We start from the raw sequence: 19,649 nt of genomic DNA on the forward strand, positions 1-19,649 counted from the left end.
GAAGGCAAAAAGAAGTTATATGAAACACTTAATAGGCGAAAAAAAAGGTTAAAAATGCTACTACATAAGTTCTGACTCAAACTGCCGTGTAGGTTCGATTAGCCTTGAAATGCTGATAAAACACTAAATTATGCTTGAAATAATGTTTTTTTTAGGTTTCCACAGTGTCAAAATATCGATTTTTAACAAAGGTTTCGATGTTTAAAAATTAGTTTGGCAACCCAGTTCTGCCGTTTGAATGCTTTTTAATTCGAATACGTTCGAATTAGCAGACATTCGATGTAGCGAAATGGGAACTTTCTTCAGCAAATAAAAAACCTGTTTTTGTTTCGACAACAAATCAAAGTTTATTCCGCAAAGTTATGCTTATGATTAGTTCTGCAATCTTACATCCATCTTCCCATTTCCATCGGCATTTTCAGCGAACGGCGTATGACCTTTTGAAAAAGTTATCTAGATAAATGCTCCCCGAACATTATTTTGACAAAATTCCTTCTACATGTTTTATTAGAAAACAGTCCAGACTCGATTATTCGAAGGACTTGGAAAAAATCTTTCACTGCTCAAGGAGCTAATACACTACTTGTTTTCGGCAAACTCGCAAATAAGGCAAAATGTATGCAAAAAAATGCTGCTGTTTGGACAAACAAATAAAGCAGGTAAACTGTCAAAACGTGCGAGTTTGTTTGCCGTAGTGTAATAGCTCCTTAATTAATTTTTGTGGTGATATTCGTGACACGGCGTGGCTACTTTCAGCTTTCCAATGCGAAATGTTTGTTTTATATTCCTTTATTATTAATTGGAAACTTTTTAATAACTGTTCAGGAAACTTGCGAAAAAAATGTGTTTTATGTCTCATTTACTCATCAAAATGTGCAAAGTTAGACAACTCGGGCAGACGGTAATAACAAAATTCATGCCATTTCAATAACAAATACTGTTAAAGTAACAGAAAATGTAATGGATTCTTCTTGAAAAATCCATTTTTGCATAAGGGTTTAATGACAGTTTTTGTTATAATAACACAATTTGTTATTAGTCTGATATTGGTTGAAAGCCAAAACAACTTAGGAATAACATTTTTTGTTATGGAAGAATACCTCCAACTGTTATTGGGATGATCGGATAAGTTGTTGAAATAACCAAAAATAATAACAAAGATTTGAATTCATAACGACGAATAAAAATCTTGTTATAAATAACATACAATGTTATTGGCCTAGTATTTCCAAATATCAGAAAATGTTATTCCCAAGTTATTTCCGTCTGCTCGGGAAGAAGTAACTTTGTACAAGGCTTAAAATCAATAAAAAAATTGATTTTTTTTTATCCATAAAAATGCTTGAGAAAGTGTTTAGACATTCTGAATTGAAAACACACGGATTTGATTGGTACCTTTAAATGCAATTTCAACGGTAAAACGTTTTATAAATCTTTTTCTTAATTATTCTCATTTAAAATATGACTTATGAAATTTGCAACAATAATTTTTCGTCCATTTTCGATTTAAAACATGTTTAGTATCCATGCACTCGGCTAATACTTGCTTAAGGAAATATGATATTTATTCATAAAAATCCAATAATAGAGACTGACTTCGAATTCCCTGCGTTGTGCTGTTGTTGTTGTCCAGGCGCTTAGAATCTCCGAAATGAATAAAACAATCGTTTTAGGTGACTGCTAAGCCAACCGTCTCGGACGAATTCAGGTTTTCTACATTTGCTTATTTTGTTTTCTCATTTGATCAATCATATAATCCAATCCTGCTATAACCTTTTCAAACAGTTCCGTTATGGTCATATTTGAAATAAATTGGCAGGCAATACTCAACTCGCGTCTTTGATCTGTGGTATAATTTAAGTTACTCATTTCTTGAGTTATTAATTCAATCCATAAATCTCTAATCATTTGCAATACTGTTACCGCAGCAGATGATATATTATCTGCCGTTTCGTTATGCCAGTCAATGGAAAGAAGAGCTTTTAGTAATTTGCCTTGTAGCGTGTCAATTCGTTTGCCAATACAAAGGTTGAAAATTTTGTGCACAAAGTGCGTATGGCCCAAACATTTACGCAAGATTTTGTATATTAAAGGATTACACTCTAGCACAGACGGAACCACTTGTAATTGAACAACGTGGGCAGCGTGATGGTCTGGAATTTTTTTGCATACCCGGTCTTTAGTTTTTGAAGGACCAGACTGGAAAATGTTCGTTTTTGGGATGTTAAAATTACCTACAATGTATGTTACTATTCCCGCAATGCGAAGAAATCGTGTCAAACGACGAACCAAATGATAGCTTCCGTTCACTGTGTTTTTAATGTTTTGCGAAGTTCGCTTTAAACTTAGTTCAGACATTCCAGTTTTGGGTAAGTAAGTTTCGGTCGATTCCGACGAAATTGAATCATTATAATGTTCAACTCGGGAGGGTGGTTTCTTCTTTGAACCTTTGGTTTTAGATTTTTGCTTATGTTTCTCTTCCTCATCTTCTGAGCTTGATGAACTTTCCGTGGATTCAGAACTGGTATCGGAGTCGGAGTCACTATTGGAACCCTCGTCAGACTCATCGCCATTCCCTGCGTCACCATCGACTTCGCCGTTTTCTTCATTAGAAGTGCTTTCTGTACGTTCGTAGGATTCAGAACTTTGGTTATTAGAATCAGCTTTATACCGCTTCTTTGACTCATCATCATTTGTTTTTCTTCTAGCAGTGTGTTCGTTGTTTTTAGAAGTCAATGCGCTGACAACTGCACTAGCGCCCCACGCTATCGGCTTAAAAAGCGTGCCGACTGTTTTCGTGGCAATTTTCGCAGTTGTACGTGGCGCCGTTACTGCAAAAACAGCTGCGCCACCAGCAGTGGCAATGGCAATGGGAGCCAATCCCACAGCAACCGGAACAGCGAGCCCCGCGGCCACACCAACAGTTGCCACACTCTCCACGGCAGTGACGGCCAAGGCAGCCAGTGGACCAACTTTCAGCGCAGTCAGCGCACTACCCAAAAATGCTTGAGTGCCGTAAAAAGCGGCTGTTCCAGTAATCAAACCGGTAGTCTGAAAAGAAGAAAAAAAAACAACAAACGTGTAACGTGCTACTATCCGACAATCCGACACATTTTGGTGGATTCGAACTGACGACCTTTTGATTGCGAGTTTAACCGCCGACCGCCGACTCCACTCAAGCAGAATCAAAACGCCGCTATAATAATTTTCGAAGTCACGCGGTGTATTGGTAAGCGTGGTTGCCTTTTATACCCGGTCGGGCTGTGTTCGGTCCCAGTTGGACTCACAATCCAAACGTCGTCAGCTCGAATCCCGGGAGCATGAAAAAAGTATAAATATATGTAGTGAATGAGTGTGACAGAGAAGAGAGAGAATGAGAAGAGAGAGTGCATGTAGCGTAATGCGAGAACAGGCCCACGGCTTGTCTACAGATTGAACTCCTGAGTCAGGGAAACTCTTTTCCAAAATCATCTATCGGTGAAAATTGATTTTACCTCATTTTGAAGTTTTTATACCATAAATATTAGCTAAAAACTCGAAAAAGTGTCAAATATCTCACAAAAATTAGGATATTTTTTGGTCCTGTTTCATCAAAACATTAGTTTTAAGTTCTCTGAATATGTCTTTAACATCCAACACCATGGAAAAAATGTTTATCTTGGTCGTCAGGTTCGATAAAAGCTGCAAAATAGGTATTTTTCTATTTTTTTTCCTAATTCATTTGGAAATATCAAATTCTCTTGTGTTTGAACAAAACTGAATGTGTACAATGTATATATATGTATACACTGTACATATATAGCAAATGAAATCTAGAATAAATTTGCCGAAGAAAAATTAGTATTACATCGAATTTCTGAAAAGTTAATCTAATTGTAGTTTACAAAAAGGTGCAAATTTTCAAAACTCTGTGATATTTATTACTTGTTTGTCCTAACAGCTACTTCGATCATTTCTTGTTGAACAAATCACACATCCTCAGAAGGATTTTAATTTTATTTTATTTGTAGAAAATAAACAAGTTGACACAATATTGCACATCTATCTATTGTGTGCGTGAGTAACGTCATGATTCGAATTCCCGGACGCTTCGAAACCCGGACACCTCATCTTGTTTTATCAATTATTTGGATATAAGTTCGCATTATGAATGTCAAAACTGTGTTATTTGATGAATTCTAACATCAACTTTCATTTAAAGTTTATTTGAACACTGTATTTATTGTCAACACAAATAAAAAAATTAAAATTATCTGATTACCAAAAATGCGAAACATTTCACGTGAAATATTTCAAAGGCGTCCAAAGCACCGGGAAGGCAAAGCAGAAATTTATGGTTAATGGTACTGTGTGCGAACTGAGAGGATAAATCCCGAAATTACCGAGAGTACTTTACTCATGGGTTCATCTTCAAAAAAAGTTCATTTATTAAAAAAAAGTACCGGTACCGAGACTCGAACCCAAGACCATCGGCATATTTAACCGTGCCTTTGTCGTATGGGCCACCATGGTTCGGTGTCTAAGTGTCGGTCATTTGTCCATATAAGCCACTCAATAGGATGAACTGTTCCAATGAACGAATGAACACGCGAGAGGACTATACTCTCGCAAAATAGCACTTTCCTCACGTTTCTTTTCGTGAGGACTATCCGCTCGTTCTTTAACGTTGGGTGTACATCCAAAACTAGGCAACGCATGACCGAGAGAATTATGGCCTCGAGTAGAGAGAATTGTGGCACCATTCACAGACACAGAGAACACAGCTCGAGATGGGCGAGAGAATTATCTTCTCGAGGTTCATTTGCAAAAAAAAGTTTGACACATTTGTTATCTGGTGTGAGTTGGTAGCATTATTCTTTCGATTTTGGCACTGAGCCCTCAATGAATTTTGTGGAAACGATTCTCTTGACTCTGAATTTTGGGTGTACAGTTCGATTATCCGAAGGCCTTGACAAAATTTCATTTGGGACCTTCCATAACCACGTGGACACCTTGGGGGGGGGGGGGCTGGATTGTCCACGATCCATACAAAAAAAGATATTTTTGTATGGAAAATTGTCCACGAAGGGGGTGGGGGGGGGTAACAGATTCTCAAAAAAGTTTCCACGTGGTTTATGGATGGTCCCTTTCGTAGAATCGTATTAAAAATATTTTTTTCGCTATCTTATTTTTTTGTAGAGCTTTCGTATGGCCTAATGCGATTTAGATTTTTTTGCGCACGATGATGAAATATATAAAAAAAAACATTTTTTTTTAATTTTACATACAATCAACCTTGTAAATATGCTTAAAATTGGGTCGCAGGACTTGAATTTGATGTTTAATGTAAGAAAATAAAAAAAATCGATTTTTTTATCGAGATTCGATTTTCCCCATACCAACCTTCAGATAATCGAACTTCGGATAATCGAAACTTCGGATAATCGAGTCTTGTTTTCACCTGAAGCTGATTGCACTTTGCGTTTTTGGAGGGAGAGGGGGACAAAAACTTTGAAAAATGTTTTCAACAGCCTAATGAAAATTTAATACACGATCCTTAAGCATTAAATAATAAACTATTTGTACCGTAAACCGGGGTGACTTTGATAGGATTTCAATTTGATTTTGAAATATTTTCCAACAGGTAAGGTTTTTCTCAGGATTATTGTTTTTAAAACATGTACTGGGGTAGGCCACACAAAGTCCATGCACTGTTTTGGAAAAAAAAAAGTTTTTTCAATAGTGTTTAGAAGAATAGTTACGTTGAAAATTCTTAGTTTAAACTTTATTTGTACGTTAAATGTACCATCACTATAGTAGCTGATATATTTTAGAAAAAAATCAATGTTTATATTTAGTTAACTAAGTTTATAAGCTTTTTATCAAAATACTAATAAATTTTACATAAAATTGTTGAAAAGTAAGAATTTTGCCTGAAATTAGTTAAAACTAGTTTTGTTTGTAAAATTATCGATTTATATTGCATTTTAAACTGAATACAAAGCATGAATCACAAGTTTTCATATTTTACATGAAATTTGTTCAACTGAAATTGCCTATAAATTTGGAGATTTTTTTTAATTGTGTTTCAAGGACACATAATTTTTATTATTTACAAACTTTTCTCCTAGTGGAAAATTGTCCAAAGAACCCGAAAATGCATTCCGTTTTCAAAATCATGTTCATTGAGAAAATCATGACACTTTGAGAGGTTTTAAATAATGACTTGCATCAACATATTCTTAATTATAGTTAACTAACATTTGAAACATTTCAAAATTTTATGCAAAGTTCTTCTTGAGGTACTTTGAACACTTCTCTACCACGGTCAGTATGATTCTGAACTATTCCGTACGTATTTTAATTGTACCCTTCATTTTGCGGAAAATCGCAAACCTATCAAAGTCACCCCGTTTTACGGTACAAGTAAAAGGAATTCAGCTAGCTCACCGTTTCGCGGTTCATCTTGTTTATTATTGATTACGGCTCTCTTCGCACTCCACTTTTGTTCTGTGATGGGAATAAAGAAAAAAAAACTGATTAGAACTCTCATTCAATTGTGATGAAATGCCTTTTGCAAAAATGTATTTTTATCAAAAGCAAATGGCAGCAAATCATTGGTTTCTCCAGCCAAAAAAAAGTGGACTGTTCATACAATGTCCAGTCCATTCCTGTGATCTTCAACACAAATGGTATTGGTATGATTCGTGGTATTTGCCCATCTGTTACTGAACAACACAGGGCGCATTCCCATGTTTCTTTTCTCCTGCACGGAAACTTTCTTATTTTTGTTCAAGTTGAGTTCAAGATGACTTACTGAACAACACCGCACCGCAAAACAGAACAAACCATGTTGAAACTGTTTTACTTACTGCGAATAATCTTACTCTTGCGGGGAGCTCCAACCTGCAAACTGACTTCAGTTGAGGAAACTAGACAGACATGTCCACTTCCAAATCTTCCGCACGACTAAGAAAAAGGTGTATATGTGAAGTATTTTTATAACCTGCCACATTAGGGTGTCTGAAAATATTTGTATTTACTTATACTGCAAATCAAGTATCACTGGGAATTGTTTCATTTAATTTAATACATAATAATTAAACAATATCCAAATTTTCTGAACATTAGCAACACTGAACACTTCTTTGAATGGTTTTAAATTTTACAAACTATTTGATTTTTTAGTCACCCTAGCTCGGGATCTCACAACAGTCCGCGAATATATTGAGAACAATTTCTGGGAAATCTTCATCATTCTGTTTACATTTTGGGACGACAGAATGAGTGAGCAATGTGGAGCTTATCTACTCATTCGTTTGCGCAGCACACCAACTATATAATTGCTTATCGTTTCTCAGAATGCAAAAAAAAAATGTTATAACAAGATTTGTTATTCAACGTTATGATTTTTTTGTTATTGGATTGTTATTGTAATAACAGACTAATAACATTTTTAGTTATTCTTCGAACAAAACTTTGTTATTATTTTTTGTTATTTTAACAACTAATCCGATCATCCGAATAACAGTTTCAGGTATTCTTCCATAACAAAAAATGTTATTCCAAAGTTGTTTTGGCCTACAACCAATATCAGACCAATAACAATTTTTGATATGATAACATAAACTGTTATGAAACCGTTATGCAAAAATGGATTTTTCAAGAAGATTCCATAACACTTTCTGTTATTTTAACAATATTTGTTATTGAAATGGCATGAATTTTGTTATTACCGTCTGCCCGGGATAACAGTTTCTAATAAAATAACAAAATTTGGTATTTAAGTGATATTATATTGAAACTGTTTAATAACACGCTAATAAGAGGAAATGTTATACATTTCAAAAACTCTCCTAATAACAAAATTTGTTATTCGTTCGGTATACTGACTTAGAAATAAAATTACCATAAATCGCACGAATGGAAAAGTTTCTAAGTGTCCATAACACAATCTGTTATTATTTTTTCTTTTGTTAAATATGTTAAGATCTATGGGATAATTTTGTCTAATTGCGTCCGGGTCATTATTTTGGCCATGACATGGGGTCCTTAAGCTTAAATTATTCTAAAAAGTTGAAATTTTGAAAGTTGCTTTTTTTAATTATTTGATATACCCCCTAAGGGACTTTACTAAAATTGGCTGGAACTATGGAATAATTTTGACCAATTTCGTCAGGGTCATTATTTTGGCCATGAAATGGGGTCCTTAAGCTAAAATTATTCTAATAAGTTGAAATTTTGAAAGTTGATTTTTTTTATTATTTGATGTACCCCCTAAGGGACTTTGCTAAAATTGGCTAGAACTATGGGATAATTTTACCAATTTCGTCGGGGTCATTTATTTCACCTTGAAATGGGGTTTCAAGCTAAAATTAATTAATTAATTTTGAGAGTTCATTTTTTTTAATTTTGTTACATTCGTTAACGGAATTGAGAATTTTTAAAGTGTGAATATCAAAAACTGTTAATATTTTCACAGAGCCAGGAAGGACGTTAAAGTTCGAGCTAGAGTGAGACCTCGGAGACGGCATCGGATTCAGCTAATTTTCAGCAACTTTCACTTGGAGTCGGAATCTGTGAAGTCGGATATTTTTGGAGAGCTGAAGTCGGCGTTGAAGTCATATCCTGCATCCAAAGTCGGAGTTGTCTTCAAAGTATGGATTCAAAGTCGCTTGGAGGTACCCGACTCTGCAGCCCTGACTAGTACAGAGGAGTTATGGCAACTGCAGGTTTATTTGCAAATTACAAATAAACCAAAACAATAACATTTTTTGTTATGGAGACATACCAGTTCAATAACATTTTTTTTTATTATGCTGCTCCACCTCTCCGCACAAAATAACAAATCTTGTTATTCCTTCATGATTTCTTCTGTGTTTTTGGTTTGTTATTGAAATAACAACATAATAACAGTTTAAGTTATTCTTCGAACAAATCTTTGTTATTGATTTTTGTTATGTTAACAACTAATCCGATCATCCCAATAACATATTTCGATCTTCTCACAATATAAAAAACTGACCTTCCCAAGTTATTTCCGTCTGCTCGGGAACGAACAAAATTTCATTTGCTTCGAAAACTTTCGGACAATCGACAAATTAAATACAAAATTACTTTTCAAAACTGTTATTTTTTCGCAACTTCTTCCGCAATAACTGCCACCTTGTTGACCGCACTGGTGGCCACTTGGCCGACGGCTTCCACCACCGGTATGACGACACCTTCGGCCAGTTCCGTCACGGCCGTTTCCGCTATCTTAGTGACGGCCCGCGACCCGCTGACGGCGACCTTCGTGGCCGCAACGCCCGTTTCCACGGTCAGTTCCGTGGCGGCCACCGCAACGCTGGCCGCGGCTTGGATGGTCTTTTTGGGCACTCCTTCGATGAAAGTTATTAAATCGTCCATGCTGAGGGTAAATCTTTGTTTTATTTTGTTAATTTTTGAAAACAATACTTTAGAAATACTTACTTGGAATTGTGCTATAAATTTAACTAAAACTTTTAACCGGAGAACCAAATTGACTAACTTGTTTCATCTAGCAGTTATGCTTCACTGATGTGTAAGCACTCTTGAATATATTACCATGTTGCTTGATATCAAAAATAAAACAAAGGCAATCTTAACTAATACAAGCAAAGACCCTGATTAAAGTATCACATCACTGAACCAGCTGCTAAATATTCAAATTTTTGGAAATGATAGAAATGGTTATCGAGAGTGGAGTGGTACCGTCAATCACGATTTTTTTTCGTTTTGTCAAAATAAACTTTTATTGTAAACCAAAATTAAATAAATACTTAACAATTCGACACTTACAAGTTTAGACTTCTTCGTATGCAACAGTTGTACTGTTGAGTCCCTCAATCGCAGCTTGGTCCGACCTCAACACGGAGTTCCTCACAATCCGGATCATCATTCTGGCCTCCTGTAGTCCGACCCGTTTGTCCGGTTGTCTGTGCCAGGACATCGAGTTCCCACTGCCTGGTTTGTAGAACCCGTTGAGATTCCTAGAACGATCAACCATGAGTCAAAAAAGTTGATTTATGAAACACTAGAGTCACTCACGCCGTGTAACAGTTGTCGAACCACCACCCACTGGCGTACTTGCTCGCACATCCGTACTTGTCATCCCGATCCACCGTCGCGAACGCCATCCGATTGTGCCGCCCCATACAGTCCTCCGCCGTTCCATTTATGAACGACTCCACGTGCAGCCGATACTTCTCGAACTCGCTGTGCACCACAAACTGTCCGTAGCGGGCCGTCCTCTGCTTGCCCGCGTTGTCCCTGATCACAACCAACAGCTCGTAATTGGCCGACCGCGTCAGCTGGTGGACCTTCTCCAGCCCCAACCAGAACTCCCCGCTGATGTCGCCGAACCCGTTCCGGTAGTCGTTCCAGTTCCGGGTGAAGTCAACGCTGCCGTCAAACCGCCGGTGGATCACGACCCAACCTCCACCCTCAATCTTCTGGTCGCAGTACACCAGAAAGGCCGGGATCGTGGACAGTCGGGGTTTCGCGTGGTACACCCCGTTGATCCTCACGTACGGATCCTGGCAGCCGTCGATTTCTGGCGATTCAATAAAACTTAATGTAAATCACACTTCAGCAGATCATTGATGGGCCCCCAAAGAACCTACCGTACTCGGAAATTCCATTGAAATCCTCCCGTTCCTTAGCCAGACACAGCGCGACGATCAAGGTCAAGAGCGTAAACGACTTCATGGTTTCTACAGTCTACACATCGTAAACATGCGACCTCCCAAACGAAACTGACCCAGCATTAGGTCAAATCTTCACATTTGACCAGACTAGGCAAGTTTGGTGAGCGTAGATAAATAGGTCAGCCTAGCACAGCGAAGTGGAGAACCGTTGAGCTGGGGGATCAATTTGATTGATTGGTTTGGGACTGGAAGCATGTTGGGTCTAGTTGTCTAAGGGTTTTTAATCCGTTATCCCATTCACTTTTCTTCCCCTTCTGGCGTCGAAGGTAGACGTTATTTTGCTGAAGCTGGTATGATGTTTCACTTTCTAAAGACTATAGAACTCGCTGGTGAATAGTGGTGTTTTGGAAATATATTATAAACGTTGATAATTGACGGCCTGACTCCGTCTTACTCAAATTTAGCAACTCCGACTCCTATACAAAAATGTTGTGGCTTTTCAGAATTCGCCGAGACCGACTCCACCGACTCCGGCTCATCAACCCTCGTATGACCAATCGCTTTGACCTTTTTTGAACTTTTTCTTTATACAGACCAGATTTGTTAATTCGAATTTTGCTACTTTAAACGTTTGCTAATTCGAATGTTCGCTGATTAGAACGTATACGAATGAAAAAAAAAAAACTCTCCAACCCGAGTAGACGGAAATAACATGGGCATAACATGTTTTGATATTTAAAAATACTAGGCCAATAACATTGTACCCGGGCAGACGGTAATAACGAAATTAATAATATTTCAATTACAAATCCTGTTAAAATAACAAAAATTGTTATTATTTTATCATGAAGTTCAACTTCAAGAATAAAAAATAATAACACTTTCTCATAAAATAACAAAATTTGGTATTGAAGTGATATTATATTGAAAATGTTTAATAACACGCTAATAAGAGGAAATGTTATACATTTCAAAAACTCTCTTAATAACAAAATTTGTTATTCGTTCGGTATACTGACTTAGAAATAAAATTACCATAAATCGCACAAATGGAAAAGTTTCTTAGTGTCCATAACACAATGTGTTATTATTTTTTCTTTTGTTAAATATGTTTAGATCTTTGGGATAATTTTGACCAATTTTGTCGGGGTCATTATTTTGGCCATGAAATGGGGTCCTTAAGCTAAAATTATTCTAAAAAGTTGAAATTTTGAAAGTTGATTTTTTTTTATTATTTGATGTACCCCCTAAAGGACTTTGTTTAAAATGGTTAGAACTATGGGATAATTTTGACCAATTTTGTCGGGGTCATTATTTTGGCCATGAAATGGGGTCCTTAAGCTAAAATTATTCTAAAAAGTTGAAATTTTGAAAATTGATTTTTTTAATCATTTGATACACCCCCTAAGGGATTTTACTAAAATTGGCTAGAACAATAAAATAATTTTGACCAATTTTATCGGGGTCATTTATTTCACCATGAAATGGGATTTCAAGCTAAAATTAATCCGATAAAATTATCTTTTGAGAGTTCTTTTTTTTTTAATTTTCTTATATTCCCTAACGGAATTGATTTATTTATTGAGAATTTTTGATGTGTGAATAACAAAAACTGTTATTATTTTCACAGAGCCAGGAAACCGGAGCTGACGTTGAAGTTCGAGCTGGAATGAGACCTCGGAGACTGCATCGGATTCAGCAACTTTTACTTGGAGTCGGAATCTGTGAAGTCGGGTATTTTTTGAGAGCTGAAGTCAGCGTTGACGTCATATCCTGCATCCAGAGTTCGAGTTGTCTTCAAAGTCGCTTGGAAGTACCCGACTCTGCAGCTCTGACTAGTACAAAGGAGTTATGATAACTGCAGGTTTATTTGCAAATTACAAATAAACCAAAACAATAACTTTTTTTGTCATACCAGTTTAATAACATTTTTTGTTGTTATGCTGCTCCACCTCTCCGCACAAAATAACAAATCTTGTTATTCCTTCATGATTCCTTCTGTGTTATTGGTTTGTTATTGCAATAACAACATAATAACAGTTTAAGTTATTCTTCGAACAAATCTTTGTTATTGATTTTTGTTATTTTAACAACTAATCCGATCATCCCAATAACATATTTCGATCTTCTCACAATATCAAAAACTGACCTTCCCAAGTTATTTCCGTCTGCTCGGGTATGTTATTTATAACAAGATATGTTATTCGTCGTTATGATTTTTTTTTGTTATTGGATTGTTATTGTAATAACAGACTAATAACAATTTTAGCTATTCTTCGAACAAATCTTTGTTATTATCTTTTTGTTATTTTTACAACTAATCCAATCATCCCAATAACAGTTGAAGTTATTCTTACATAACAAAAAATAAAAAAAATAAACTATTATGCCAAAATTGACTTTACAAGAAGATGCATCACTATTCTCTGATATTTTAACAGTAGAGCACACGAAAAAAAATCAATTCTCGAAATCGTGAATTAAATTCACGAATGCGAGAACCACGAAGGAATATATGCACGTTTATGGTGCAAATGCACCATACTCATGAATAAATTCCTTCGTGGTTCTCACATTCGTGAACTTAATTCACGATTACGAGCATTGATTTTTTTTTTCTGTGCAGTTCTCTCAGATTTCGGTCATTCGATTTTTTTTTGTATTTTTTAATCCGACTGAAACTTTTTTGGTGCCTTCGGTATGCCGCGTAATATTGAATGTTTGGCTCTTTTGAAATGTTAGTCTTGGTTTAAAAATTTTGAAAATATTCAAGATCCAAAAATTTCACAAATCGATGCCAACATTTCAAACAGCATCATGTACAAACCATGCGTTTTGAGAAAAACGCATTTGAATGTTGAGCATCCATTTTCAATTACCATTTTTATATAAAAGCAAAATAAGATGTTCTAATGATAACAAACGATGAAAAACGTTGCTTTTGTTGATACTTGATCATCCATATTCAATAAAACATTATTCCCGTAATTTTATTTGAGAAAAACAAACATAACTTCTTTTGAAATCACCAACGTCGATATCACCCTGCTGTCACTGAGGGGGGCGCTTTGTTATGATTCGTTTTTCTTCGCCGAATGTACATGGCGCTTTATTCATGTTGCTTTTTTTTCGTCACGAGGTTTATGTAGCCTTTTGTTTGACAGGTTGACAGGGCTATATAAACAGGGACTGCTGATGGCAGAGATTTTGTTTATGTTACTTTATTTAAAATCATGATTAAACAGACTTTACTGAATTAACTTTTGCTCATTTTTGGTGGAGAGGTAGCTTATTAGAAGTACTTTCAGAATATACAATAACCCAGAAAGTGTCAAAATGTACATGATGCCTTTTGAAATGTTACCGTCGAAATGTTTCATATTTTAACATTGAAAATCGGACCATTAGTTGCTGAGATATCGACATTAAAAAATGGTGGGTTGTTTGGGTGAGACTTAGAAAACATCAATTTTCCTGTTTTTAAACCTTTGCATGGTAATATCTCAGCAACTAATGGTCGTATCAACAAAGTCCGAAGAAGCAAAATATAGAGAATTTTCTCTGCTTTTCAAAAATATTTTTTCAAAGGTGGGCAAACATATGCACTAATTTTAAAAAATGAAAAACTTCGACTATTTTCAGAAAAGTCACCTAAAAATGGTTTTAACTTGAAAACGGTGCACTTTATCAAAATTTCACTAAAGTACTTTTTGATTGCAAATTTGATTTTACATCGAAAAATGAAGTTGAAAAATTTTTGAGACCAATTTTTCGATTTTTCGAAAAAAATAGTATTGATTCAAAAATTCATAACTCGGTCAATGATTTTTTGCACAACCTGGAAATTTCTGAAAAGTTGGCCTTTGATGTCTTCTAATCAGAAAATAAAAAAAAAATAGTGTTTTTTTGCAAATCAAGTTTAGTGACAAAAAGTTAAATAAAAAATCACCAAAATTTTTTTACCGTATATCATTTTTTTCAGTGTAGTCCATATTCATACCCACAACTTTGCCGAAGACACCAAATCGATGAAAAAATTCCTTCAAAAGATACAGATTTTTGAATTTTCATGCATCATTTTTGTATGGCCAGCTGCCAAATTTGTATGGATAATTATATGGACAAACTAATGATGCAAAATGGCTTCTTTGGGCATACCGAAGGCACCAAAGGAGTTACAGTCGGATTAAAAAATACAAAAATTAAAATTTAAGAAAAAAGACCGATTTCGTAGAGAATTGCTCAGTATTTGTTATTGAAATGGCATGAAATTCGTTATTACCGTCTGCTCGGGTTAACCGCATTTGAAATTATGTGAAAATGTCGACCAATTATGACAGAGTCATTAATATAGCAAAAATTATTTATTGACATCAAGAAGTTCAAAGTTGATTTGCCTAAGATTTTTTTTTAAATTTGTAAAATCGTTTAAATTTATCTAATTCGGGATAACAAATGCTTTCATACATTTGATGGTAATAATACATTTTCTTGAAAGCATTAATAAAATTCACCTAACAACGTATTTTCATTTTTTTTCACAAGATGAGTACCAGATAAACGTGAATCAAATATTTTGAAAATACTATAAAAAAACAAATCTACGTATATTTGAAAAAAGTATTCAAAAAATAGTCTTCTTGTAGATGGGTATCAATGATCGGTAATTTTTCATATATTTCGATGAAAATAATATTACTTTTCTTTGTATTTAGACAATATTTTCACAAAACTAAGGCCGTTGCAAATATTTTCAAAGCTTATTTCAGTCCAAAAAATCAGGGGAGAAAAAAAATTTTTTTTAATAAAACTCCAAAATTTTGATGGAAATAGAAGTCTAATCAACTTAAAAAACAATTTTAAATGCATTTTTCTGTAATCGACAAATTATTTTGATTTTTTTTTTGGTGAAATTCCGATGTGCAGTAGGGTAGAGTAGTCATCATTGAGACACGGGGAACAATGATAAAATGGCTCTCACAAGTTGTAGTTTCAACCAATCGGGCTCATATTTGGGGGAAAGGTGTGTCTACTGGATACACGTCTGTCATTATAGTGGCTTTTGTTATGGACGCTCCCTTGAAAAGTTATTCATAAATGTTTGATTCTGGGGTTTAAAAGTAAATTATGGACAAAAATTACGTTTTCGCTCGTAGGCTGCCATTAACACCAAAACTAATATTTCTTCAAATTTCTTTCGACGTTCCATAGGGATTGAGTTGGGCTCCAATGTCCTTTCATTAGGTTTGGCCAAAATTTAGAATATACCCAGTATTCAGGACTGTCTCATTGTTCCCCACTCATTTCAGCTCATGGGTAACAATGAGACACTTTGATTTTTCTTCATTAAACTTTTCAATATCTATGGAAATCTTTCAAAACATGAATTAAAAGTGATTTTTGGCATATTTATAGAGTTTTAACTCCATTTAACCAAAAATACAAAGTTATTTGGTATAAATATACGAATTTTACAAAATTTAAATACTTTTTAGTATAACTTTTGTTAATTAATGTTTCATGTTGGCAAAATTGCTCTAAAATGTTCAAGGCAAGTTACCTGCAATGGAACAATACAAAAACATGATGGTTTACTAGAAAAATCTTGATTTTCGTAGTGTGTCTCATTGTTCCCCAGCTGTCTCATTGTTCCTGCCAAGTGCGTCTACAATGAGACAGTTGAATAACTCTGGCTGTAGATGTCGGATCGATCTCATATTTTGGTCATTGTTAGAACACATTAAAAGAAAGAAAATGCAACAAAAAGCTCATTAAAACATGCTGATGAAAAAATGAGAAAAATCTTTGAAAGTAGAAAACCAAAAGTGTCTCATTGATGACTACCCTACCCTAATGCAAAAAAAAAAAATGTTTTCGATACCATGGATTGTTATTTCAATTTTTATACATGTATTTTTTATTGCCCCGCCCTCGACTTTGGCCTGAGTCAAGGGACATAAACTCCAAAAAAAATGCAACGTATAAAAAAATGCTCAAAATTTTATTGAGATTCAAAAAAAAGTGTCCACGTGGTTTGTGGATGGTCCCAGCAGAGCAATCCTCTGAAATTTCGGGCATTCTATTCTTTTGTATTTTTAGACAGGCTGAAACTTTGTTGGTGTTTTTGATATGCCCAAAGAAGCCACTATGCATCATTAGTTTGTCCATATAATTTTCCATATAAATTTGGCAGCTCTGAATATTTTGAACGAATTTTTTGATCGATTTTGGTTTCTTCGGCAAAATTGTAGGCACGGAGAAAATGATAAACGGTAAAAATTTTTTTGGTGATTTTTATTTTCACTTTTTGTAACTACAACTTAATTTGCAAAAATAACTTTTTTTATTTTTTTATTATATTCTGATATGTTTTAGGAGACATCAAATGCCAACTTTTCGGAAATTTCCAGGATGTGCAAAAAATCTTGGACTGACTTATGAATTTTTGAATCCATACTGATTTTTATATTGTTATAATAGACTAACATTTCAAAAGATCGGAAAGTTTCACTTATGTTTCAAATTGTTTTGTCTATGAATTTTCGAAAAATTACTCCAAGTTTTATTTTTTGCAGTATAAGTATAAAACAACTTGATGGTAATAATAAATTTTTCATAAATTTTCACAAAACTACGTATTTTCCAATAAAAAAAAGTTTTCAACAATATTAGTATCAAACGGTTAGAAATTTTTCATAACTTTCTATAGTTATAATATTTTTTGAAATATTCGAGAAAACTACGCTTTTTCAAAAAATACTTTAAATTTCCCGATCATCTGTATTTTATCCACGAAATGATTGAAAAATCTAGGTCATTTGATACATAATTGCGAAACATTTTTTTTTTTCAATATACGTTTTGTGCAAATTTGGAGTGCTTCCAAAAATGTGTAAAAAATTCCCAATCGTTTGATATCCTTAAAGAAAAATCTAAAATGTTGCGTCATTTTTTTTTCAAAATACGTATTCTTGTGAAAATTTTGAGCATTTAAAAAAAATATTATTCTTATCGAAATGTTTGAGAATTTACCAATCATTTCAAATCCATACATCATGATTCGAAAATGATTGCCGCGAGTGGGATGGTGAAGAGCTGCACATTGCAAAACGGCCTAGAATTGAGCAGAAATGGTTTTTTTTGCAGCATGAGTATTATGCTAAATTTTGAAAAAAATAATGTTTTCAAAATTACGGTACAGTCCAGACTCGATTATCCGAAGTTTTGATTAACTGAAGGTTTGTATGGGACTTCGGATAATCAAATCACGAGCAAAAAAAACTAACTTAATCCACCTATGTGGTTGGAGCCTTCCTCACTTATTACCATCAATGGCTGATATGATGGAATTGTACAAAAATTTCATCTATTTTTAAGATCCGGAATAAAAAAGTACATAAATATCACTTAAGTGGCCATATCTCGAGACAGGGTTGCCAGATCTTCAATGTTTTAGGCTCGTTGGAAAGGTCTTCTGATAACCTAACCAACGATGGGTTGGATGATGGATCCAGACGTAGTTTACATACATTTAAGAAAGATCCGGCTTCCAAAAAGTACATCAATATCACTTAAGTCGGGATATCTCCAGACAGGGTTGCCAGATCTTCAATGTTTTGAACTCGTTGGAAAGGTTTTTTGATAACCTAACTAACGATGGGTTGGATGGTGGACCCGGACATAGTTCACATACATTTAAGTGAGATCCGGATATATGTGGAAACACATTTTTATACATAACTTTTGAACTACTTATCGAAACTTCAATCTGTATAAAACTTGATCTATGGGACCCTAAACCAAGTCGAATGCAACAGGTTCGGGTCAAATCGGTTAGGCCAGTGCCGAGAAACATGAGCTAGTTTGTTGGTCACATACATACATACACACACACATACACACACATACACACACACATACACACACACATACACACAGTTTTCAGTTTTCGATTCTGAGTCGATATGTATAAATGAAGGTGGGTCTACAACGTTTTTATGCAAAGTTCATTTCTAGAGCAGGATTATAGCCTTACCTCAGTGAGGAAGGTAAAATGTTTTGCTTTAAACATCAAATCCAAGTACTGCTACCCCATTTTAGTCAAATTTGAATGATTTATTGCCTCTAACATTTAAAAAGGCTTTTTTTCAATATTTTATCATCGTCATTTTGGCCGTCATCTTGGACTTAAAAATTCAAAATCACCTTAGGGTAGTTTAAGGGTCATATCATAAGGGTCATTTTTGAAAAGATCGGAAAATTTCACGACTGTTTCATGTTTTAACATTGAAAATCGGATTATTAGAAAATGGTGGGTTGTTTGGGTTAGACTTAGAAAAATTAAATTTTCGTGTTTCTTTTCCTTTAAGGCCGATGCAAATATTTAAAAAAAAATTTGTCCCTCGGCCCTGACCGAGGTCAAGGGGGGGGGGGGGGCAAAAAAATAAAAAAAATATAAAAATTTAAGTAACAAGCCATAGTCTTCACATTTAAATGAAAAAAGTGTTTTCGATGCATTTTACACTAGTTCAGTTGTTTTGCAATCATTAGTTTTCAAAAAATCTATGATCTGACAAAAACAAAAAATGGTACCGAAAAAAAAGATTTTGCATCGAAAATTTCTAAAAAATCTTAAGATTTTTTAATAAACCCAAACATGCTAAAAATGATCTTAAACGCAGAAGAATGTATTTTAATTTGATTTCAGCTGATTGCACTTGAAATTTCATTGAAATTTTGAAGTTTATTGTAAATTTTTTTTTTGCCTTCTTATTTTTCGGGCCAATTTTAGGGGGGGGGGGTTGACAAAAACTTTAAAAAATATTTGTACCAGCCTAAGCCACTGTATCTCAGCAACCAGAGGTCCAATCTTCAATGTCTGTTAGACAATTTTATAGCAAATTTTCCGAACTTTAAAACAAACATTTAGAAATGGTCACTCATGGTCACTATTTTTTTAAATCGAAAAACTGCAAATATTTCGTAAAAATCAAACTTTCGGTG

At 34.6% G+C, this 19,649-nt stretch overlaps 2 protein-coding genes across 2 annotated transcripts; both read right to left on the reverse strand.

Moving 5' to 3' along the window:
* Nucleotides 1-1,201: 1,201 nt before the first annotated feature.
* Nucleotides 1,202-6,489, reverse strand: LOC119765485. Its single transcript, XM_038249436.1, has 2 exons — nt 6,430-6,489; nt 1,202-3,051 (listed from the first exon to the last, which is right to left on the reverse strand). The coding sequence occupies exons 1-2, from the start codon at nt 6,442-6,444 to the stop codon at nt 1,714-1,716; spliced, it is 1,353 nt and encodes a 450-aa protein (XP_038105364.1). The 5' UTR covers nt 6,445-6,489; the 3' UTR covers nt 1,202-1,713.
* A 3,310-nt stretch (nt 6,490-9,799) lies between these two features.
* Nucleotides 9,800-10,767, reverse strand: LOC6038317 (ficolin-1). The gene is made up of 3 exons (XM_001848084.2): nt 10,623-10,767; nt 10,048-10,552; nt 9,800-9,989 (listed from the first exon to the last, which is right to left on the reverse strand). Exons 1-3 carry the CDS (start codon nt 10,705-10,707, stop codon nt 9,803-9,805), a joined length of 777 nt encoding a protein of 258 aa, XP_001848136.2. The 5' UTR covers nt 10,708-10,767; the 3' UTR covers nt 9,800-9,802.
* Between the last annotated feature and the right edge of the window lie 8,882 nt (nt 10,768-19,649).

The sequence above is a fragment of the Culex quinquefasciatus genome, chromosome 1 (assembly GCF_015732765.1).
Source record: "Culex quinquefasciatus strain JHB chromosome 1, VPISU_Cqui_1.0_pri_paternal, whole genome shotgun sequence".
In the NCBI taxonomy this organism is placed as follows: domain Eukaryota; kingdom Metazoa; phylum Arthropoda; class Insecta; order Diptera; family Culicidae; genus Culex; species Culex quinquefasciatus.